The 25,766-nt window shown below is 36.6% G+C and overlaps 1 protein-coding gene across 47 annotated transcripts in view; it reads right to left on the reverse strand.

Annotated features, from left to right (window-relative positions):
* LRRFIP2 (LRR binding FLII interacting protein 2) overlaps window positions 1–25,766 on the reverse strand; it is a 93,500-nt gene that overhangs the window by 46,550 nt on the left and 21,184 nt on the right. For 23 of the 47 annotated variants that reach the window (XR_006741151.1, XM_036431806.2, XM_036431807.2 and 20 more), the window contains exons 3-9: window positions 11,270–11,356; window positions 10,013–10,063; window positions 6,660–6,716; window positions 6,525–6,569; window positions 2,919–2,987; window positions 1,476–1,517; window positions 4–69 (exon numbers count right to left, since the gene is read on the reverse strand). Coding sequence is in view for 46 of the 47 variants with exons in the window: in XM_036431806.2 (XP_036287699.2) it covers window positions 4–69; window positions 1,476–1,517; window positions 2,919–2,987; window positions 6,525–6,569; window positions 6,660–6,716; window positions 10,013–10,063; window positions 11,270–11,356 (417 nt within the window). In the remaining variant the exon portion in view is untranslated. The remainder of the gene's footprint in view (window positions 1–3; window positions 70–1,475; window positions 1,518–2,918; window positions 2,988–6,524; window positions 6,570–6,659; window positions 6,717–10,012; window positions 10,064–11,269; window positions 11,357–25,766) is intronic. The other 24 variants (XM_036431856.2, XM_036431854.2, XM_036431852.2 and 21 more) reach the window with 11 other exon arrangements.

Genomic DNA, 25,766 nt, shown 5'->3' on the forward strand with positions numbered 1-25,766 from the left:
AACCAGTGGGTCTTTATGGGAACCAGAAGATCTCTTCTTCATTCCATAAGAGGGACTGTAAGAATGATTCTGGAAGTATATTTTTTAAGTTAAATATTTGAAGATTAATGATCACACAGTGAATTTTGAGAAATAGTTTAATGAAGTTACTGACAGAAAGGTCCACATGAGATACAGAGTAATCTACATGCAATTCCATCAGTTAGTAAGTGATCCACTGCACTGGACTGGCTAAGGTATACCACCTCTACACATCAGCATTTCCCCTCCCATACCCCATGCCATCCAGCTCAGTGCCTAGCCAAAAAAGCAAAAACAAAAACTTAATTAAGACTCCGAGCCAGGCAGGATGTTTATGAAGACCTTCATTCCACACCTCATTTGAGTCCTTCTATCTTCTTTATGAAGGTTTAGGTGACAAGAATCGTTCTTTGGACCAACAAAAACAAGACAGAGATAACAAAGGGCATGATAATGCATTGCCCCAGATAGTACTCTTAACCCTAGTGAGTGGTCCCACAGCATGTACTGCCCAAGTGTACAGAGCCAGATGGTATGGCTGTCCCGAGTAGCAGCATTATTAGATAACAACCTTCTTTGAGTCTTTTGAAGATAGCACTGTCTTGATACAGAACTTCCCCTAGGAGTACAGAGCCAAGGATGTATGTGGGATACAGGACGGCAACAGTACTAAACAGGTCAAGTGTAGACAAGAAATCCAAGCTAGGTATGTACTGCTCGCCGGAAATGAGGAAGTGCAGCTAAGGTGTCCTACCTACCAACAGTTTGCTCTAGGCAAACCTACTGCCATGCACAGCTAGGTAATGTAATTATACATTCATTTCTCTTTTTTGAATATGTGTACCTTTCCTTTCATACAATTCCTTGGACATTTTAAAAGCTGTCTTATACATTTAAAAATTCAGACAATATAATGACATAATATTAACCAAATAAAAACATGCTATACTTAGCTAAAATGACATGCCATTAAAAAAAAAAAAAAAAAAAGTCAAGAAAAAAATTAGTGAATACTGATGTTTCAGGAGTCACCTGTCACTGCTGGACTTTTTCTATCTGCTAGCTGAGACACCTAGCGTTAAGCACAGTGAAGCCTGTGCTGCCACAGCTCAGCAGCTACCAAGATCCTGCTAGAAACATGTCTAATAGAATAATGAGCACATGCCAGCTGAATAATGAGCACATGCCATCATTTTAAGAAAATATATTACTACCAATCATAATATTGAAGAGGGAAGAAAATAATTTTTATCTAATCCTGAAATTATAAAAGAAAAATATTATTCAAATGTTAAGTATGCCAAAATTGCAAAACAACAGTTTTGCTTTGTGAGTCATATGTTTCCCCCCAAACATCATAACAAACCTGTGAAAGTTAGTCACAATCCATTATTAGCATCAGTAGGGGTTTATAAAGTAAAACTACATTTAACAAAGAGGCATGCACTACATACTAATGATGAGAGTCTGGACGATCTGTCCTTGAGAGGATCATACTGGATTTCAGAAAAAGATGAAAGTTGCATTTCCAAAATCAGAATTATAAAAAGGGGGAAAAATTAACATTTGCAAGTTATTAAAACTCCAAAATTATTAAACATAAGGGCCATTAAATGTGAATTAAAGAATAGCCCCCCCCCCCAAACTCTTTCCTAGTATAAGTTATTGTTAAGTTATATGTAAAGTTGCATGTTCTCTTTCAAATAGAGAGTTCATAATCAGTAAGGAAGGCTTTAAATACAGGAATTAAGCATTCTGGAGTCAAAAGATGTTTTACTTTGTATGTATCATTGTGACTGTTACCATCATTTCCCATCCTATGAACAAGGCAAAAACAAGGCATGGACAGGCAAGAGCACATCACTAAACCAAGCTTTCAGAAAAGAATGGCAGCCTCAAAATAAGGGGAATTCCCCTGGACCTGCTCATGGACACACTCCCGAAAAACTTCTTCCTCAAGAGTGTTCCCTATTAAAAACACTGAACCAAACTAGAAAGCTGGTCCGTGCACAGCATGGAACGCACAGTATACATACAATTGTGGTATTAAATATAAACCAAAGAAAAATATATAAAATTTGTAAGATCAGAAAGCCATATTTCATGTAGAATCTTTAAGGAAATAAGATGTCCTGGCAAGGTGGCTCAGTTGGTAGGAGTGTCGTCCATACACCACAAGGTTTGAGCTCAACTCTCAGTCAGGGCCCATACCTGGAGCTTGCAGGTTCTATCCCCAATAGGGCAAATACAGGAGGCAACCTTTCGATGTTTCTTTCTCTCTTTCCCCTTTCCTCTCTCTTTCTCAAATCAATAAAACATACCTTGGATGAGGATGTTTTTTAAAAAAAGAAAAGAAGATAATGTGAGTACCACTACATTTGAAATCCAAAAAAATTGATTTGTAGTTTCCTACCATTCATTTGTTAAACATTCTAGTTTATATTTTTTAAGCAATCTTACTCAGAACAGCAATGCACAAAAAAAAATTAAAAAAAATAAAAAGCAATGAGTAAGTTCCTCAGGTACTTTGGTAAATATATCTTTATTCTGGCCAGCATGGCTCAGTGGCTGAACACCGACCTATGAGCCAGAAGGTCACAGTTCAATTCCTGGTCGGTGTACTTGCCTGGGTTGCAAGCTCGAACCTCAGTGTAGGATGTGCAGGAAGCCGATCAATGATTCTCTTTCATCATTGATGTTTCTACTTCTCCCTCTCCCTTCCTCTATGAAATCAATCAATCAATCAATCAATCAATCAAATAATATATCTTTCTTTTGCAACACTTCAGTAAGTGTCAATTTCTATAAAAATGTACCTATTACTCAAGCCCCCAGAACTCTGAGAGTCAACAGTGAATGCATAATACTAACACTGCACATTTTTCTGGGCTACACACCATGATGTCTTTCCTTTTGGGTATACTGGCTCTGCTCCAATGGGTCCCAGTTATGTCCTTCGATGGGCTCTTCAAAGGAATTAAACAGTGTAATAGTAAATGAAAAAACACAAATTACAAGCGTATTAAAATTATACTGAGGTCATTGACACATAACCAGGAACTAATACATACAACAGTAAAAATCTCCACAGTGAGAAATACCAATGTATCCCTACTGCTCTGATGCAAGATCACCTCATTTTCTAATTTTGGATGTCTACCTTACAGTAGTTCAGTATATAAAGCAATGACCAAGATGCTTTTTAAGGCAGATTGTTTTTTAAAGCAGCAAACTGTTTCAATTTTAAACTCAAGGCTTTCATTTAATCCTCCCTCCCCTAAACCTACCACTCACGGTTTTGAACTAGGTTTGCCCTTTTTATTTTTATACAGAACGCTTATAGCACTGACACCATTTCCAGCCCAAACAGCTTCTGGCAGACCACCTCTCAAGAAGGTAGTGACTTAAAGATAATTGTACAAGAGGAAACATCAAAGTCCTAAGAATACAACATAACACATCTGCTTCACAGCCCGGTACTTCTAACATTCATATATCAAATACAAAGTCCAAAGGTGTTAGACATTTAAATACACAGCTCATGAGAAAAATATTTTTTAAAAGACAGGCAGAGAAATACCAAAATACCAAAATTTAAGCAAAGCCCAATAAAATTTAGGTCAGTACTTTAGGCCATCATATTTATTTTTACAGAGAATAAAATTTGTCTACTCATTCAGCTTAATGTAGATGGTAAAGATAATTTAAAAAGCAAATAATATGATGAAAACTTAGACCTTTCAATATTATCTAGTTAAAAGGAAAAAACTAATCTTAATTATATCTTTTAAACAATGTTATTAGTGAGCTTTCAGACTTATTGTGTAATATTTAAAATGTGCTGATGCCCTGGCTGGTCTGGCTAAGTGGATAGAGGATCAGCTTGCGGACTGAAGGGTCCTGGGTTCGATTTCAGTCATGGGCACATGCCCAGATTAGGGGTAGATCCCCAGTATGGTACATGCAGAAGGCAACTGATCAATGATTCTTTCTCATCATTGATGTTTCTATCTCTCTCCCTCTTGCTTCCTCTCTGAAATTAAAAAAGAAAAAAGTGCTGAATATACACACAAACAGTATAGTACTACAATTTCCTACAGTTTAAATTTCAATTTGTATTTATTATTATGTTGTATTAATTTTTACCCAAGGATATTTTTCCATTGATTTTTAGAGAGAGTGGAAGGGATGGGGAGAGACAGAGAAAGACACATCGACTGGTTGCTTCCTGCATGCACCTTGATCTGGGCTAGGGATGGAGCCTGCAACCTAGGTACACGCCCTTGACTGGAATAAAACCTGAGACTCTTCAGTCCATGGGCTGACACTCTATCCACTGAGCCAAACCAGCTAGGGCTAAAAATTTTATTTATATTTAAATTTGCACACTGAATTTTTTTTTTATCAGAAATTTACTCTTTTCTCCTGAAGTAACAATTTTTTCATAATTATCATAATGAACAAAATAGTTTGAGAGTTTTAGTTATAACTTAAATGTATTTAATAATATAATTTCCATAAAAAGAAAATCAACTCATTACTTTACAGACACTCTGTATAAATAATTCCCTATCAGTTTACTTTAAAATTTCTTTTTTTGTTTGCAGATTTATTTTAAAGGCTCCCAAAATTAGGTCAAATTTGGATGATTTTATCAAAGGTTTAAGCAAATAAACCTTTGATAAAATATGTTTTTATATAAAACTTATTATAATCAAGTTTCCCTAAGAACACATACAAATTACACTAACAAAAGAGAAAGATGCCTATTGACCGTACTTTCGTGATGCCCACCAGCCAATCAGGAGTGAGTATGCAAATTAACCCAATAAAGATGGCAAGTAATTTGCATACATAGGCATGGAGCAGCCAGGAATGGGACGCAGGTGTTCCACACCACCCCAGCTGCGCTGGGCCTCTGGGCAGTGTGGGAAGGCGGAAAGGCAGCTCCAGGCCCGGAGCAAAGGCAGAAAGGTGGCTCTGGCCAGAGCGAAGGGGTAAGGAAGGCTCTTCTTGCATGAATCTTCATGCATTGGGTATCTAGTTTATACAATAAATAACCAGCTTGATAATAACTGTGTGAAACTTCATCTATGAATATTATAATAGAAAGCAAAGGAAAAAAGCCAGACATTTTTAAAAAGGAGGAGAAAAGGAATTATTTTCAAAGCCCTCAAAAACATTTAACTTTTAATATTTTGTTGACTAATCCCTCTGTGATTCTTCTCAAAGTATGTGTGTGCACATATTTAGATATGTATATGTATATATATACACATATGGATACACACACACAAACACACACACACACACACACACACACACACACACACGCACGCACGTATCTCCAGGGAGAAAGATGACAAACTTATTACCTTAAAGTTTTCCTCCTATAAAATCATTCTAAAACTGCTGATTAGATTTGTATAAAGGCTTGTTAATATTATTATAAATCTAAACGTTCATAATTAACCAAAATACCTGATTCAAAAATTGGCTTACTAACTTATCTAAAAAGACAGATTATACTCACCAAAAGTAATATAACCAGAGTAAAGAATTATTTAAGAATACAACACATCAATAACTAACATACTGGAACATACTCAGCCTTATTACAGTATATTTTTAGACATTATATAAGATGGGAAGAAAATTAGACTTAGGGGGATATAAACAAATAGAGACATTAATATGATAAGATCATTTTACTGATGAAACATCTTTGTGTTAAATATACCAACATGCACATTAAAAGAATTTCTTTAAAGTTTAAAGCACAAATCTTTTAAGAGAGAGATCAGTGTCTTGGCACAATATGCAAGCCTTTTTAACAAGCGATGTCTCATATATCTTAATAAACAACAATGCATGTTAAAAACTTGAGACATACTATCAAATGTTAATCAAAACGTTGACGCATGATAATTTCTATAGACATGACAAGCAGGAATTTTTCAAATCAGTAGCTCAATTTTTCCATGTAATAAAACTATAATTAGTCACCCAAACTTCAAAATAGTTATCATTTAATAAATTATTTTAAAAATATATTAATCACTTCTTGGCCTTTCGGTCTATGCATCTGTTCTTATCAAGTTTAACATCTGATACATTCTCTATCCGAGGACAATGTATTAATGGATTTTTGAAGCAAGGAGAAAAAAATTTTTTTTAATGAAAGTAGGAAAAATTTGAAAGAACCATGCAGATGTCATTCTATAAAATCAATCTTATTGTTTTGCAATAATTTTTTTAAATCAAGTTCTTTTATAAAAAATAGATGAAAATATTTATGATTTTTAGCATTGATTTTTTAGCAATAATTTGAGAGAAAGCATCAGTTTCCAATGAAAGAACTTTGCCAATATTTTCTTTTTAAAAAAAAAAGGCAAAGGGAAAAAAAGGCAAAGGAATATATGAGCATAATCAGGTTGCTTAGCAATGGTGCTGCAGAAAGCTCAGACAAATAAGCTTTGCTATTGTGTAAACAAAATACCAACCCTGTGACTGCCAAGACTTCGAATGGACAATGCATCCTCAACTCCCTGATAAAAATAAAAACAAAAGTTTGTGAGTGACTGCGTTAAGTTAGTGAGGAAAAAGTACTAGAGGCAAGTTTATAGGTTATTACAAACCAGAGAAGGACGGTGATGACTGGACCGGTGGGAATACCTGGCCCTTTCTGAATCTTCCTGGGAAAGGAGAAAGTACATGGAGAATTAATCACTGAACAGAGGACTGTCTATCAGAACCACAGGGTGAAGGCAGGTCAGTTCAGAGCACAGTGCACATTCCTTACAGCAAGCAGGTATGAACAACTCGGTTTCAAAACCTGAGTCTGGGGCAGCCACATGCTTCAGTTGGAAAGAAATTAGAGATCATCTTGGAAATGTTTTTATTATAATAAGTTTATGTATGCCTGACCATTTGTAGAATGTAATCTACATATGACAAAAACAGCTCAATATACCAAGATAAAAATAAGAAAGTATTCTTAAACAGAAATTGAGTTTAGCATTAAAAAGTAGACTTTTTATCTGTGTTTTTTTTTTTCCATTGTGAATGTTAGTTTATGCAAGGCAAGAAGAAAGGTTTATTTGTTAGAGGTGTAGTAAGGAGACAGTGTATTGCTTTTAAAAAATTTGGGTCATAATTTTCTTCTCACTGCAAAGAATTTCTTTTTTTCCTTCTCTGGAAAAGAATAGCTAAATGACATAGCCCCTGGATATGTATTGTTAATACAAAAAACTACTTATAATTAGAATTGGACAAACATTTTAGAATTGATAAAGTTAATAAGAGGTATGCCTTATGAAGATTGCAAAGAAAACTGGCCATAACCTAACAGATGACTAAATGAAAGGCAATTCTCAACTTTTCCATTCAGTTATTAGCACTGGAGCATTAAATCCTGAGTCATGTGAAATCAAATAACTAGTCCCTAGAATCTAACCAAGTGAAACAGTACGAAACTTCTGATCTTTCAGATTTTCAAAGTCCAAAGTATTAAAGTGATTTGCATTGACTAAGGTATATACACAATTGGTCCAAATGAGGTCATAGTTGATAACAGTGATGAATCAATATCTCAAACACCTTGTGGCCATACAACATGATCATTATGCAGGTATAACAAATCGATGTGGCTATGTCTGATGATTCATTTCAAATACAGAAATAGGAATTCAACTAAAACACCACAGTTAATGCCTTATTTTAGTCATGACTTCGAGTATAATTGCGAAACTCTCCTGTCTGTCATCTGCTGTGTACATTGACACGTTTGATCAAATCTGTTCAGAAGTCTATTTATAAGCAGCATATGATTCAATAAGTTAATATCCAATGGGATATTCTGATCTTTAGGAAAATTCATCAATGATTTACATTTCTGTTATATAACAAACACAGGTAATCTATAAGAAGCCAAGGAAAATTCTTCCCTTTCTTCAACTATCAGGAGATACCACAAAAGTTTTGGGGCATATGCATTAGCCCAGCAGAAGAGATACAGTTTACTAAGTAGTGACTAGTTCTAGACTAGTTAGCTTGGTTAGTTTAAAGAGCCTGTACTACAAAGGCAAATTAATTCTACATGCCCCCTCCCAACATTATTTGGGATACTAGCATGACATACATGGTTTAATGTTCACCCTTCATTTTATTCTGTCCTTTCTTTTTATTCCACCTACCACACAAGAGCACTTTTTAAAAACCTACCTCTAAAAAGCACATCCCACTAAAGATGTGAAGTGAAAACATGGGTAAGAACATTAGGACAATGTTCACATACAGAACACTCAAAGTAAGCTTCATTCCTGAGCCTCAGGACCTTGCTTTCCCTTTTCACATTTCAACATCCCATCCCTGCACACACAAAAAAGGATTAAAATTAGAAATGTTTTCATATGAGAAGATTCTCCTTTTAATAACTGACAATCCTATTGTGTGTGTGTGTGTGTGTATATATATATAACTTATTTTATTACAAATTTATTAGTAATTTATGTTTCACTGTATCAAGACTAAAATAAGATAAAAAATGAGATGAAATATCAGTTTGAAAGGAGTAAAAGCAAGTGTCAGAAGTGATAATTACCCTGTCTGAAACTAAATCCCATCTTCTCTGCATACCCAAGTCTGAGCTATCATTCAAAACTTGGGTTAGCTGCCACCTGCATCTAAGCCTCTAACCCAAATTGTTCCCTCTTCCATGAAAATCTAGCACACTCACTGCCTGAACTGCACATATTTCAGAGATGAAACTATGTTTATCTTCATTGCCTCTGAATATAGAAATCAAATATTAAACTTTTAATATAGGCTTTTTGCTTATAATGTTTTGGTCTGCCCTAAGATATTAAAATCTTAGGCAATTTAATTTTAGAACTATAATACATAATTAAAAGAAGAAATTAAACTACTATTTCCATAGAAAATTTGCAAGCAAAAGTGATTTCTTTTATTCACACAAAATATTCTCAACGCACCATTAGTAATATTAATCCAGTTACATGCAGAAGATAGTTTGCAGATTCCATTCCCAATTAATCAAACATCTTTTTTCTCTCTTTCCTAAAATACCACAAGGAGAAGTATGACAAAGTTTTAAATTCATAGGTCAATATAATTATTTTAATTCATTTGTACTCTAAAATGCTGCTAATAGAAGGAATTTTCTTATAAAAGTTGCTGACTTAGCAATAATTAGACAGTAGTTCTTAACCCTTTAGGGATCACAGTCCTTTGAGTATCTGATGCAAAAAATACATATATATTTCCCCCAAAAGAATTTTGTGTGAGATTTTATGGCTTTATGCCCCAAGCCTATTCACATACCAAGTTAAGAACCCCTACAATAGGAGACAATTGGGGAACTCATCAACATTGAAAAAAAATCAATATTAGGAATGATTCACAATAACTAATATTAACAATTTGCTCTTGTAGAGGAAGTTGTGGTAGAAGACTTGAAATGAAAATGAGATTACTGAAAAATTAAGAGTAATTTTCAGAGGAGATGGAAGAATGACTCTCAGTGAAGACCCTACTAACTTAGTGTATGAGAGAGAGAGAAAAAGAGAGGAGAAGAAGAAAGAAGAGGAAGAGGAGGATTAGGAGGAAGAAGAAGAGAACAGGGAAGGAAGGAATAGGGAGCAAGAGTCAGGGGGAGAGGAGGAGAGAGGAAGAGAGGAACAATTGAAGGGAAAGAAGAACAAACCCATAGAAAGAAAAAAATATTCATCTACTCAATCTTTCTTAGTCAGTAGGATTCCTTAGATGAGTGTGAGATTGTAGACTACAACAGAAAGGGTTGGACTCCCAAGTACAAATTTTGATCACTAAAGACAGAAGAGAGAATCTCTGACCTTTAGGTTCAAACATGCCAACCACTTCTACTTTGCAAACTATTAGTCAATGTTTTACTTCAAGATTGCATTATTTCAGCAAGTGATCACAACATGCAGGACAGGCAATCCTGGCCTACCAGCCACTTGTGAATCTGTCCCCACTTCCGATCAGAGGAATGATGAGAATGCTACAAATGCAAAAGTTTCATAAACTAAAGAGTTTCCAAGAATTACTGTGTTCTCTGAAAAGTATTAATCTTATACATTTGCCCTGAAGTGCAGATTGATGACTCAAAGTTACACATTCAAAATACAGAAAATTACTAAGCTAAATATGTTCAATAATAAGAGACATATGTTCTCTGTTGTTTAGAGGACCATAAATAAAAGTTATATTTAATAATTATCTCCTTATAATTTACTATAATTTTAGGAGTATAAAAGAAAATGCATTGCAACATTTTCGTTTCAAGCCAAGAACTGCATTCAATATTTAAAACTATATATGAGGTTAAAAAATATTACAATATATTAGCAATTTTGCTTTGGTTTTCAGCTGTAACAATATGGAAACTATACACTTCTCTTAATCCATTAGCAGAAGATAAACCACCAATGTCAAAATAAAGCGCTTAATATTACCCTGTAGGTTTTTCCCCCCTTTGTATTAATACAGCATCATAAATATTTTTATGGGAATTTTCAGAGCTAGGTCAATGTCAAAGGAAAGGGTAAAAAAAAAAATAATAAAAAAAAAGAGCATTTGCTTCATTTTTAAGAAGCCAAATCTCTATATAATCTATTTGTAAATTTTGACTTTGATTTTCTTTCTGACGATAAAAGCATACTGAAATTTATTAACTATGGAAAACTATAAGAAAGTAAAATCAATCATACCATCACAGACAAAGTATTGATAGTAACCACTTCTTTCTAGTAGTTTTTGATCCTATATATGGGTACCAGGCTGTGTAACACAACATTGGAGTCCTACAAGTCTTACAGTAAGTTGCTTTGTTGTTTTTCATTTTCTTACACGAATATTCTCTTCTGTTATTAAATATGCTTAAAAACTATAAGGTTGAGTAATGTCTCAGTGCTTTATTGTGTAGATATAATATAATTAACTGAAATTCTAGATTTAGAACTATAGTGAATAACATAGCAAGAGTTACATGTGTTTACTATTATTTAAAACAAATATCACATTTAACTTGCTGATGTATAATGGATTGTTAAGATATATACAACAGGTTACACTCTCTCCAGTGTTTCAAAGGAAATTAGATTTACTTCAGAAGTAAACTAACCAAGTATATGTGTGTGTGTGTGTGTGTGTGTGTGTGTGTGTGTGTGTTGAGACTAGCAAGAAATTAGTTATTCCCCCCAATTACCTCTTTTTGCTGTCGTTCCAGTTCTCTCATGCGTATATCTCTTGCTTCTGCCCGGGCAGCCCGTTTTGCTGCTAGCCTTGCCTCTGCCTGAAAAGTAATATAAAGATTCAGCTTTGTATAAAAAGAGCAACCACCACTACTTCTACCCCAGGGTGGAGAAAAGGAGCAAATAAGACATGACTTTCTTATTTGGGGTGTGGATAGGGGAGGGCAAGATATCCGCTATCAGCAATTTGACCAACTTCAGTCAACTCCTTACATACTCATTTCTCTCTCTAGGCCGAGTCTCTCCTAAAATCTAGGCCTTTACCTTTAACTGCTTGCCTTGACTACTCATTCTAAACATTCCACACAATTCATTATGTATCTCTCCAAACTTGCTTTTCCAGAATGTCTTTCCCTAGCAATTGAATCATACAAACTAGAACCATCAGCATAAACCTCTATTTCATTTTGCACTTTGCCAATGTTCAGTGCCCAAGTACTGTCAATTCTCTACCACTGAGTTTCTCGCAAACCTATCCTGGCTTTTTTTTTTTTTTTTTTTTTTTAAATTCTGCTGTTTCTGCTTGTTTCAGGAACTCTTCATATGTCTCTCTCTTTAAATTGAGATATAATTCACACATTATCAAACTCACCACTTAAAAATTTGGTCCTGTCGTGTGTTTTTTAGTATATTCATGAGGTTGCACAACTATCACTATTAATTCCAGTAATTGCCCACATGTACCGGTTGCTCCCATCTGGGGCCATTCCTAGGCTCTACTGGGCGTTATTAAGTCTCTCTTCACAGAGAGACTTACTATATTTTGGCAGGAGGTATTTTCTCCTATTCGGCTAAAATAGTACCTTCTATGAAGGCCCGATCCCCTCTTTCATAGAGTAATACTGTGTGCGCATGCCTCTATTGTGGCTTTACTATGCTGCATTCAAGCGACATGCTCTGCCACCCCACAACTTGCGTGCCTCAAGGTCTGCTAAGTAAACAAAAGGATTACAAGCCACCAGCCAAAGTCTCAAGGAAATGAGACCAGGAAATAGCTTGGAGCACCACATGAAACAAAAATCTTCTCTCTGGTTTCTAACTTGTAGTGGTTTCCTCTGTTTTTGGCCACATCCTAACTCTGATTTCAATCTCCCCTTCTGACATCTACGGCAGTTGTTTCTTCTCATTGGTTATATCCGTGTCCAAGCCTCATACTAAGAAGTGGCTCAGCAATGTTAAAAGGGTCTACTGTGTGTAAGCTATTAAGCCAAATGCTAAAAGTACAGAATAAGATATGACATCTCTGCCCTAAAGAAATTCACAACCTAACTGAGGGAGACAGAAACACAATGTTTAAAAGGATAGAAGAATGCAAGAGGGAGCAATTAGGTTATGCCGTCAAGGTCATAGCAGGCTTCTAAGAGGAGGAGACAGTTTAATAGTTAACACTTATTCAACTACCCAATTTTGGAAATTTCCTAGCCTGCTTAACTGGCCTTTCAGTAGCAAAAACCCTAGGAAGTTACTTAAGTCTACCAACCTCAAGGTCTAAACACTGACATAAATTTTACATTGGCCTCTCTATCTTTTAAAAACCTATGTCCCCACCCTGGCCAGTGTGGCTCAGTTGGTTGGAGTGTCATCTGTATAACAAAAAGCTGCAGGTTCAATCCCCAGTCAGGACACATATCCAGGTTGCAGGTTCGATCCTCCATCAGGGGGAATGTGGGAGGTAACCAATTAATGTTTTTCTCATATCAATGTTTCTTTCTTTCCCTCACTTCCTCTAAAATCAATTAAAAATGAAAATAAAACTATACCCTCACCTTCCTTTATATATTTTAAAGTATGCCCTGCCTTCTCTATCCCTCTATGACTAAGCACCACTTTATTACTAGTTTGTATTTTATAGAAAAAGACAAGCCTAAGTTAGTTAGCAAATACATTTTTAAATTACAAAGTATCATTTTCCTGGGGAAAAATTTCAAACCTCTTTTTTTAATTGAAGAAAGCCATAACAGTGTGTAGTTTTCATTTCCATGTATATTAATTAGCTTTGTACTTGTAACCTCCCTTAGAAATTTATCAAGAAGGCGGATTTCATCCTTCTAATATCTGTAGCCAATTCTGCACAATAGATACTAAAACGGGACTTTCCTCAACCATAATTATAGATCACTGAAATCTATTCTTGAACAAAACCACTTTTACAACGAAAGGGAGAGGAACCTGACTACTGTATAACAGAAAGAACATAGATTTTGGGGCCACAAAAACACCCTTTCCCCCCCCTTTGTCACTTAGCCAACTTGATCAAAACTCAGATGTTACTTCCTTTGCACATGGTCCTGAAGAAGGCCCCTGAACAGCCTGGTTCTGTAGATAGATGCTACCAGATGCCTAAGGCAGCGCGGATAGGAAAGTCCAATCTAGCAGACAAAATGCGTGCTCTATACTTACATTCAGTGATTTTCAACCTCTTCTATCTCAAGGCACATATAAACTAGTTTTTAAATTCTGCAGCACACCAAAAAATATATTTTTTGCCAATCTGATAAAAAAAAGTAGGTATAATTTTGATTCATTCATTGTTGTGTTGGCTGTTGTCATTTTTTATTTGACAATCTAAGGAAAAGAGGTCAGTGCTCCTGACTAAATAATCAGGTGTTGTAAGTTTTAAAAATTCTTGCAGCACACCAGTTGAAAATTGCTGCTTATAAAAAGAAAAACAAACAAAAAAGCCAACAAAACAAAACAAAAAGAAAATTCCTGCTTATGATGATACATTTTTATACAGACTGATTATAGCTACACAAAGCATACTTCTAGGTAATAACATTAGAATTCTCCCCTAGGAATACAATAGCATGAAAGAGCTGCTACAAATTTAACACCTACCTCACAAATGTAAAATAAATGGGACATCACAATAAAAGACCACAAAAATTTACCTAAGTTCAAAACAAAGTTGGATAAAAAATTAAACATGGAATTGCCATTTGATCCAATAATTCCATTTATGAGTACCTAGACCAAAGAATTGAAAGCAAAGATTCAGACAAATATTTGTAAACCGATATTCATAAGCAGCATTATTCATAAGTCAAAAGATGGAAACAACCCAAATGTCCATCAACAGATGAGTGGATAAACATGTGTTAGACATGTGTATGGAAAAGGGTGCTGTAATAAACCATAAATTCCTTACTGAACAGGTCATGTCATGGTGGGTAGTCATGCCCCAGCCCTGTAACTCCTTTAGTCAAAGGTTTTTAAGCAAATCCTATCTATTGTTCTTGCGCATCCAGGTGAACATACCTTTGAAATGCGAGAAGTAATACCCTCCAAGGCGTGTAACCTCACTGAAGAGAGCACATAATCTGGTTAACTATCCTGTAATCCAATCCCACTTTGCTTTCTTCCACCTTCACATAATCTTTCTTATATTCCCTCCTTAATTCTAAATGCATAAAAGAAACCGAAACTGTTACTCTGGGGAGCATTTGAAATCTTGCTCCCCAGCATATATTATTAGTTTTGACTCAAACTCAAAAATTTACCATAGGTTTGAGTGTTTTTACATAGCTATACAGACACATAGAATATTATTCGGCCTTACAAAAAAAAAGAACAGCTCAGCAGTTCCTCAAAACATTAAACACTGACAATAATATCCAGCAACCATCTCTAGATGCACCTAAGAGAAATGAGAACATATATGTCCACACAAAATCTTGTACATGAATGTTCATTAGCAGCATTATTCATAATAGTCTAAAAATATTAAAACAAGCCAAATGTTCATCAACAGATGAATGGATAAACAAAATGTGGTATTATCCATACAATGGAATATTATCCTATCTAATAAAGAGGGAATATGCTAATTGACTGCCACACCCTCACAAAGATGGTGGCGCCCACAGCCAATAAGGAGAGAATATGCTAATTGACTATCATACCCTCAAAGATGGTGGTGCCTACAGCCACAAGATGGTGGTGCCCAGTCCCCTCAGCCCTCTAGCCACCCAGGGTCAGCCTGAGCCACAGGCAAGTCTGGGATGGCAGCTGCCCAGTCGCCCAGGACAGCTCAAGGCTTAGGCAACCAGAGCTGGCCAAGGCTTGCACTGCAGGCAGTGGCAGCAGCAGAGGTGTGATGGGGACGTTGCCTTCCCAATTGCCAGTTCGCCTCCTGCGCCTGAGGGCTCCTGGACTGTGAGAGGGTGCAGGCCGAGCTGGGGAACTCCCCCCTCCGCCTCAGTGCATGAATTTTCATGCATCAGACCTCTAGTTCAACTATAAAAAAACACACGATAGAGGCAGACTACAACATGGATGACCTTAAAAACATGCTAAGTGATAAAAGCCAGACACAAAAGGATACATATTGCATAATTCTATTTATATAAAATGTGCAGAACAGACAAATCCAGAGGCTGGGACATGGGGAACAAGGAGAGTGATTGTTAATGGTTATGGGGTTTCTTTCTGTGCTGATAACATGTTCTGCAATTAGAAAGTGGTGAGTTTTGCACATCCTTGTAAATATACTAAACACCATTGAAATTGTATACTCTAAAATAATGAATTTTATGATATTTAACTTATATCTCAATTTTAAATTTTTAAACAAAGGGTACTGGGTACATAAAAAAAAAAAAAATACAATGCCGAAGATAAACTAATAGTAAAATATGCAAAATTTCAGTACATAAAATTCAACATATAAAACAGGAGAAAAGGAATCTACCTAGTGATCTCCTACATTTGGAAAATGCCAGCTTAAACTTTTTTTTTTAAATCAGTCTTTCTGAATTTCCAAGACAAAGATAAAATAATAAAGCATTTTTCAGATTTATATGACCACACTATGAAATAAAACCCTAAATAATTCTTCAAGGATTATATTCCAAAAAAAACATTTGGGAAATAATAATTAAACTTAATGGCAGTATACCAGAATCCAATTCAAACTATATTAAATTCTGTTAGGGGGTAACCTTACCTCTGCTTTTAATATTTATACAAATAACGTTATCAGAATAATCTCACAATCAAAACACAAACTTTCAAAATAATGTGGAAGATGAGAGCTCACACTAATATAACTACCACCGTTTCAGCAGTTACCTAAGCTAAATGCATATTTGTCTTTAATCCAAAAGGACCTCCTTGAGATACTAAAAGGTTCAGTAAGTTGCCCAACAGTCCGTGGCCATCAAGTATTGGAGCTGAGATTCACAACCTAAGAATCTGTCTCTAGTTAACACTCTTAACCATGTTGCCACATGTGTATCTTTAAACCCCAAGTATAATAGCATATCCTTAGACAATAAAAGTTTACTTTGGATGAATTATCCTAAGATTTTTCAACCTAACAAAAATTCTTTTCTATGTAATGGTACCATTCTGGTTTTTACTTCTTTGACCATGGTTTTACCCCAATATAGGTAACCTCCTCTCCTGCACAGCCTTTCATCTTCTTAATCCATATTTTTACTTACCAGCCAATGACTCAAATTTAACATCTCAAGCTCTGACCAAAATTAAAGTCTACCTTTCTGCCTAGTGGGTCTCTTATTAATAAACTTAGAGTGAATAAAAACCTCATCTTCCCCCAGTGAATAGGGTTTACTTCCCTATTTTCCAATCTACAGAAATGAAGCCCGTGTTACATTTGTTCAAAACGCAAGTTCTCGGGGCCTCCTACTTCCTAACCAAATCTTCCTGCTCAATGTCCCTTGAATCCAATCTTTAATTTCCATTCCAACACTTTTCCTCTTCTAAGCATTGTTTCCTAATTCTAACTTCACTTTATCCATTTCAACTCTCCTTCTGCCCTTGATTTTCCATACTATAAACTGTTGAATTAGTCTGCCTACAACACTAAGAAACAAGTGAAATAAAACATCCTAAAGTAAAATGATTAGCCTTAATAAATTTTATAATGCCCAATATGCAAAAGCATCCTTATGCTTTTTGAATTTTAAATGTGAATTTTATTACTGCTTCAGATAAATTGGTTGTAGTTCCCAGGGGTACTGCAAGAAAGCACAATTAAGGCAGATCCTATTATAACTTTTCCATCTGTCCAACAGGTCTACAAATAAGGCAGGATCTATACAATCTACTGGACAGTGGTTACTGTTTCCTTGGAATATATTATACATGGTAATCCACAAGTCAAATTTCATTTGGAAGTATTATTGGGGGGGAAGAGTGACTATGCAGTGGTTTTTTTTGGTTTTTTTAAGCTTGATCCCATTATCCTAAAATTCAAAGGCAAGAGAAATGTTATATAACTATAATATAAACTAATATAAATTTATGTTGTTATATAACATAAAGTCCACCTTCCCCAGGGAATTTGCCCAACTATCTGATCTCTCTTCTCTGTCTTCACTTTCCCACTCTATTGGTTTGTTCTTCTCATCATAAGTGGGTTCAAAGCCTCTCATCTTTTTTTTTTTTTAATATGTTTTATTGATTTTTTACGGAGAGAAAGAGAGAGGGACAGAGAGTTAGAAACATTGATCAGCTGCCTTGGATGTGCCCACAACCAAGGTACATGCCCTTGACTGGAATCGAACCCGGGACCCTTCAGTCCGTAGGCCGACGCTCTATCCACTGAGCCAAACAGGTTCCGGCAAAGCCTCCCATCTTTAAAAAAACAAATGAAAATTACCATCTGGTTAAATTCTACCTTGTCTTCTTTATAACCAACTTTCCTAGCACCTCCCTCCTTAATTCTCACTCCCATCATATGACTGCATTCTGGCTTCTGTCCAAATCACATTACTGAAATTGCTCATGCAAAGTAACTAATGACCACTAACTACCAAACGTAGGAAAATTTTTCTATTCTTATCTCACTTGTCCTATCTCAACTTCCAACATCAACGACCACTCAATTCCTTCTTTAAAATCTCACCTCCGGTCTTTCTGCAATACTAGTCTTTACTGGTTTTCCTTTTGACTCTACGACTTCTCTTCCTTAGATCATTCATATATAGGATCATTTTCCCCTGCTAGCTCCTTAAATTTCAATATAAAAAAAACTTCCAGGCTTGATGTCACTTTTTTCACTCTCTGTTTCCTCCCTGAGTAATATTGGTAGTTTGCAAATCTTTTATGTCCAACTCAGCCTTTCTTCCACAGTCCCTGATCAAACTGGCTCTTAAACACTGGAGCTGTGTTTCTCGTTCCCCTTCCACACTCCAACCATACTGCATTATTATTCTGGCAGTTTCTCACAGGGTTCTAGTTGTTTCATACCCTGTGCTTGTAGAGTGCTTAGGAAGCAATACACAAAAATCCATAAAACAAGGGAGAACTTTTATTTATTTTAAAAGAATTTTATTGATGTTTAGAGAAAGAGAAAGGAAGGGAGAGGGAGAGAGAGAAGCATTGATGTGTGAGAGTGATGCAAGCTCCCTACCAGGGATTGAGTCCCCAACCTGGGCTTGTGCCTTGTCTGGGAATCAAACCAGCAAATTTCAGTGCGTGGGACAATGCCCACCTGAATCACACTGGCCAGGGCCATGTTAGAACTTTTTGAAAATGGCCAGGAAGAATATATTATTATTTTATTAAAGTGGTCCCCAGTTGTGGTGGGGAGATAGGCCTGAGGGTTGGGGGGTGAAACAAAGGGTCCTAAACTTGGTTTATAAGGTCTTCTTTCTTCCTTCCTGCCTATCTTTGTAAAGAAAAGATCAGAAACAACTGTCACAAAATGTTGACATCAGTTAATGTTGGGTGGTGGACTCATGGATACTTATCATCAAAACCTTTCAGCATTTACTATTTACTAGAAAAAATAATACATCAAATTATACACTCAAGTATCTTTATAAAAAGGGAAACCCCTAGCTTTAAAGCTTTTGCTACTGTGATCATGTGACAGTTCTAAAGAGAGGCAAATTAAATTTTCATAATGTACTGATTGAACCATGTCTGCAATTGTCAGCTTGCATGTATATCCATAATATAAAACCCATGCAACTGGCATGAGTTATAGAGATAGGTATAATCTGAACCTTTACAGACTATGCTTAAATTTTAAGAAATCTTAAACACAAAATTCTAGAAAGTAAAACATTCATGGAAAATGACTAATTCAGGTAGCTAAGACTCAGAGTTTACTGTGTTTAATTTTGTTTATTCTTCCGTGGCACTCATGCCAAAAGAACCCTGAAAGACAAATTGAGAGACATAATATTTATTGTGTTGCTATGGTTTCCAAATTAACAAATAAAAATCATCACTCGATTTCCTAGCAACATCCCTTTAGTAGAAAATCTTAGGTTGCACTTTTCTTAGGTTTTGCAATATAATTATGTTTCACCACCTTTTTAAAAGCTTTTGATAGTTGAAGATCAAATATTTAAATTTTTCTAAGCATAGATACCAATATGTATTAGATCAAATACAGAGATTTTTAACCCATTTTCTTCTGCTGTCTTTATTCAAAGACCTTTTGAATGAAGCAAAATATTCTTTTGGAATGAGAGAGAAAATTTAAGATTATAGAGTTTGAAAAATGAAACTTTTAATCTACAATGACATATCCAACCAAAGGAGAAAATGTGAATCAGTTCTAGCAGATATACTGGGGGGAAAAGGGAGGTTTTGCTAGTACAGTCTTCACATTTTGGTTAATGATACTATACTATTTGAATTTTTACCCCCAAATTCCTATAAGTCACGGGAATGGTAAAGGTCATGACAGTGAATATTAGACCAAATATTTTTTCAATCACACTGACACAAAACTAAGTCTTAAGGTTCAATAATTCTCCATTCTGTTTAGAGGGACAAATCAAGGAACAGAGAAATTTGAGAGTTAACACTAGATAGAAGAGAGATCTGCCCTTGATGGGCATTGGCTGAATTCATGCACTAATGCCAAAAGAAGAAATCCCAAATGACTAAATAACAACTTAAATTTACTCTTTCAAAGAATTTGACTAATAAAATCAATAAATACAAAAAGGGGGGATTTTTTTTTTAAACTGGGTAGAAATGGAAAGAAAAACAAACACTTTTTATAACTCTGAAAAAGTAACTCACATTTCAGAATCTCTTGTAAATTTTTATGTACCATCACTGAGAGCATTTAAAGGTCTTTTAAGGAAGAGTAATTCTGCCTCCTGTAAAGTTACTTTTTCAGACGAATCCAATTTGCATGGAACAATTTGAACCAAACACACAATGATAAAAAAAAAAAAAAAAAAAAGCCAGAATTAAGAAAGCCTCGAGAATTGACTTTGATATCTTAGCTCTTTTTAAAAAAATATTTTTAATTGTTTTTTTAATGAAAGAAAGGGAGAGAGATAGTTAGAAACATCGATGAGAGAGAGACTTCAATCAGCTGCCTCCTGCACACCCCCTACTGGGTATGTGCCCGCAACCAAGGTACATGCCCTTGACCAGAATCGAACCTGGAACTCTTCAGTCCGCAGGCTGATGCTCTATCCACTGAGCCAAACAGGTTATGGCGAAATCTTAGCTCTTTAGGGCTCCACTTGAGGAGTTCCTGATCATGACACATACCTAGGTTGTGGGTTCAGTTCCTGGTCGGGGTGTACAGGAGAAAATCAATCTCTCTCTCTCTCTCTCTCTCTCTCTCTCTCTCTCTCTCCTTCCTCCGTCCCACCAATAAACATCCTAGGATAAGGAGTAAAAACAACCACCCTATTCTCAAATAAAACATAGAATTAATGTTCTTAATTATTGCTGATTATAATACTTCTCTGCATTCCTTAAAAATATTTTTATTGATTTTTAGAGATCAATTGAGCCACACAAGCCAGGATGATTCTTTATATTTTTAAAAGCTAGTATCCTTGCCCTGGTAGGTGTGACTCAGTGGTTAGAGCTAGGCCCGAGTACTGATTTCTATAGGTTTGATTCCCAGTCAAGGGCACATACCTGGGTTGCAAATTCAAACCCCACCCCAGTCAGGATGCGTATGGTAGGCAACCAATTAATATGTCTCTCTCAATTTGATGCTTCTCTCTCTCTCTCCTTCTCTCTCTCTCTCTCCTCTCCTCTTAGTTCCCCTCTCCCTTCCACTCTCTCTGAAAACCAATGGGAAAAATATCCTTGGGTGAGGATTAACAACAACAACAACAATAATAATGAAGCTGGTGTCCTTATCATAAGTATTTTACCTTTAACTTGCCAAGACCTAAAAATGAATAAATTACTAAGAAATAGCAAGTTAAAGATCATGAGCTCTATTGAGCAATTAAGACTATCATTCCATACAACAATAACAATGAACAATGTCTTTTAAACTAAGCACAAATGTTCCTTTTGTATCTTTCTCAGGTTGCTAAACCACAGATTTTTGGTTCTTATTACTGGATGCCTAGAAGGGCTATTACCTCCTTAGGCAGCAAAATGAAATCTAATCAGTGTCCATTAACAAATAAATAGGTAAACTATATTTAGGGTATACATACAATGAAATATTATTCCGTCAAATAAAGGAATTAAGTCACTTAAAAGGGGGTGCAGGAATGGAATTATAACATATGCTAGAACATAGGTAAATCTTGAAGACATGTTAAGTGAAATAAGCCAGACACAAAAGGACAAATACTATATAATTCCACTTATGAAATATCTAGAATAGTCAAATGCAAGAGACATATAATAAACTAAAAGTCTGCCTGGCTCAATGGTTGAGCATCGGATACCTATGAACCAGGAGGTCATGGTTAGATTCCCAGTCAGGGCACATGCCTGGATTGCAGGCTCAATCACCAGTAGAGGGCATGCAGGAGGCAGCTGGTCAATTATTGATTGTCTCTCAGCATGGATGTTTCTATTTTTCTCTCCCTCTTCCTGTCTCTGAAATCAATAAAAACATATTTTTTAAAAAGAAAATGAATGCTTAAAAAAAAAAAAAGTTACCAGGGTGGAAAAGAGAGAAGTAGAAAATTATTGCTTAATGGTTACAGAATATCTGTGTGGGGTGATGAAAAGATTTTAGAAATAGATAGTGGTGATGGTTACACAACAGAATGAATGTAATTAATGGCCCTAAATTGTAGACTTAAAAATGGTTAAAATGGCAAATTTTGTTATATATATTTTAACAACTTTAAATAACTAATAATATACCAAAAACCATTGGTATATTTGAATTACACAATTCCAGTGGGTGAATTATGTTATGTGAATTATATCTCATTAAGTTATTAAAAAATGAAATCCAAAAGTTCCAGCAGCACAAATGGTAAACAGCCATAAAGCTTTCTTTTATCCTTATTATTATAAGTAGGTTTAAGCACCAAATATGTACACGTGTAAATTCTGCTCAACAATAAAGTCTCTAAACACTCTAACTTCTATAAAACAAGATCAATTTCTATGCCTGTCACTGATTCTTTATAATTAAAAGAACTATGCATTGTGAGTATTAATTTTCTTTGGGTCATGGATCTTGAGAGAAATCACAGAATTTCAGAGCTGGAAGGATTCTCAGATCATTCAAAAGCTAAGAAAGAGAGATCCAAGATGGTGGCTGAGTAGGTGGAATTTGCACTCATCTCTTCTCAGGACCAAACTGGAATTACAACTAAAATATAGAACAATCAACCTGAATAACCAACTGAAGACTAGCTGAACAGAAGTCTTATAACCAAGGATTTATGGAAGCCACAAGGAAACTAGTAGGAAGGAAGAGATAAGAAATGGGCTGGTCCAGCTCTCACAGATGGTGGCTGAGATCCGGAAAGATCCCTCAGCTGCCAAGGTTCCCCATAGGAGCAAGGGTGTGTCAATGCCATGCCAGGCTCTGCTGCCCAGAGTGCCAGAGCCAGGAAGAAGCACCCACATAGCATCTGGCTGTGAAGATTAGTTGGCATTCTGTCTGCCAGGGAGACAAGAATCTGCTTAAAACCTAGCACTCCCTTGGTTAAAAAAAAATTTTAATTGATTTTTAGAGAGAGAGGAAGGGAGGAGGAGGGAGAGAGAGAGGTGAGAGAGGGAAGGAGGAGAGAGGAGAGAGGGACTGAGGGAAGAAAACATCAATGAGAGAGAAATATCATCAATGGGCTGATTCCTGCACACACCCGTACACAACCCAGACATGTGCCCTGATAGGGAATCAAACCAGTGACCTCTTGGTTCCTAGGTCAATGCTCAACTGCTGAGCCATACTGGCTGGGCCAAGCACGCTCTTAAAGGGCCAGTACACAAAATCTTGTTTGCAGGCACTAAACCTGCTGAGGGAGTCTAGGCCCAGCATGTAGAGGTCTGGGCAGACTCAGAGGATGTCAATGACTGAGTAGCGTGGCTCTAGGGTGGGAACTATTTCTACCATCTTGCCATGAACCTACCAGTGGCTCCCTTTCACAAGATCCACTAGCCCCACTCATGGAACTCCTGGCAGCCCCACCCACTGAATTTGCAGAATACCCGCTCTCCTGATTGCTGGCAGACAACCTTGCTGAGATAAAGCACTCCAGGAAGTCCAGGCAGAATCTAGAACAAACTGAGGTATGGTTCCGGAACATAGGCCATTCCCCTCACCTTTCTGAGAGCCTGAGGAGTGCCTCCCCCTCACCAGAGATCTACTAGCTCCACCCTGTGGACTCCCCACAGCGTTGCCCTGCTGAGCTCTCCAGGAAGAGCAGGTAAAATCCAGGCCAGACTGATTGGTATGGTTCTAGTCGGGGGCCATTTTTCTCTCACATATTGGACCCCTTACACTCTTTAGAGCCCCTCCTTCACACGGCCAAATCTTGGTCTGTTTGGGCCAAATGAACTCTGCTGCCCTTACCCTGACAATTCCCTGAGACCTCATCCCACCACATAAGTCTGAGGAAACCCAGTGGATGATAGCAAGCCTTGGTGTACCCTTGGCTAAGTGGCCTCAAACCCAGCACTGGCACCAAGTTTAAGACTGTATCAATTTAGTAAACACTGCTCAACCCTACCCCTTGTGATTCACTGAGAACCTACCTCTTGCAACTCAAATACTACCAGAGTCTCTTTCAGCGACTGAGCCTAACAACCAGCCATTAGGCAGAGCTCGGTGGGTGCCTTGCTGACCTGCCCCTGGACTCAGTGCTGGTGGAAACCAGCCTTGATGTGCAGCTTGGTCCTTCTCACGTACACCCAGGCACAGCAGAGGCAGCCACAAACCATGGATCACTTTCTAGCTCCAAACAGGTTGCCCAGGACCAGACACAGGCAGCATCTGACACTGACTTGCACCAAAGTCCCTCCCAAGAGGCCCAGAACAAACACATAGTACATTGGCAAGCCTCAGTCAACATCAGAGAAGGATCCAATTAGCTATACAAGACGCACAACCAAAGGGAGACCTTGCTGAGGCAAATTCCACTTAGTGTGGTCAACACCCCACAGCAGCTTATATATTGTGATCAGGGTCAATCCTCAGTCAGCTAACCTGAGGGTCAACCCCACACATGAACAGGCTACTAGCAATCAAGACTCAATTACAACAGGAGGACTCCCATAACCCACACCAGGGATATTTCCGGAGCACCCAGCTAAGGTGATCAAGGAGAATAGTTTAAGAGACCTTATAGACAACATTAAGATTAATGACATCCTCATCATGGGGATACCAGAAGAATAATGAGATCAAGAAATTGAGAATCTATTTGAAGAAATAATGACTGAAAATTTTCCTAACCTGATGAAGGAAAAGGACATACAGGAAGCGCAGTGAGTCCTAAGCAAGATGAACACAAAGAGGCCCACAGCAAGATACATCATAATTAAAATTCCAAGGATCAAAGACAAAGACAGAATCTTAAAAGCAGCAAGAGAAAGACAGTTAGCCTCCCATAAGACTGTCAGCTGATCTCTCAACAAAACATATCAGGCCAGAAGGAATTGGCATGAAATATTCAGTGATGAAAACCAAGGGCCTAATGAAGACTACCTTACCAGCAAGGCTATCATTTAAAAATTGAAGGTGAAATAAAGATATTTCCAGGCAACAAAATGCTAAAGGAGTTCATTACCACCAAACCAGTATTTTAAGAAATGTTGAAGGATCTTCATTAAAAAGAAGAAAAAAGAGGGAAAAAGAAGAACACAGTTATGAAGAATAAAATGCCAATAAATATGTACTTATCAATGTAAATGGTTTAAATGCTCCAGCCAAAAGACAAAGGATAGCTGAATGGATAAGAGAACAAGACCCATTTACAGAAGTAGGCAAAAGTAGGTTTACAGTTATTCATATAAAAAATAAAATAATTAATAAGTAATAATATAAAAATAAATAATAAAAATACAAGAATAAGCTGAAACCAGTTTGGCTCAGTGGATAGAGCATCGGCCTGCAGACTGAAAGGCCCCAGGTACGATTCCGGTCAAGGGCATGTATCTTGGTTGTGGGCACATCCCCAGTAGGGGGTGTGCAAGAGGCAGCTGATAGATGATTCTCTCTTATCAATGTTTCTAACTCTGTATCCCTCTCTCTTCCTCTCTGTAAGAAATCAATAAAATATATTTTAAAAA

The sequence above is a fragment of the Pipistrellus kuhlii genome, unplaced genomic scaffold, assembly GCF_014108245.1.
Source record: "Pipistrellus kuhlii isolate mPipKuh1 unplaced genomic scaffold, mPipKuh1.p scaffold_m20_p_11, whole genome shotgun sequence".
Taxonomy (NCBI): Eukaryota; Metazoa; Chordata; class Mammalia; order Chiroptera; family Vespertilionidae; genus Pipistrellus; species Pipistrellus kuhlii.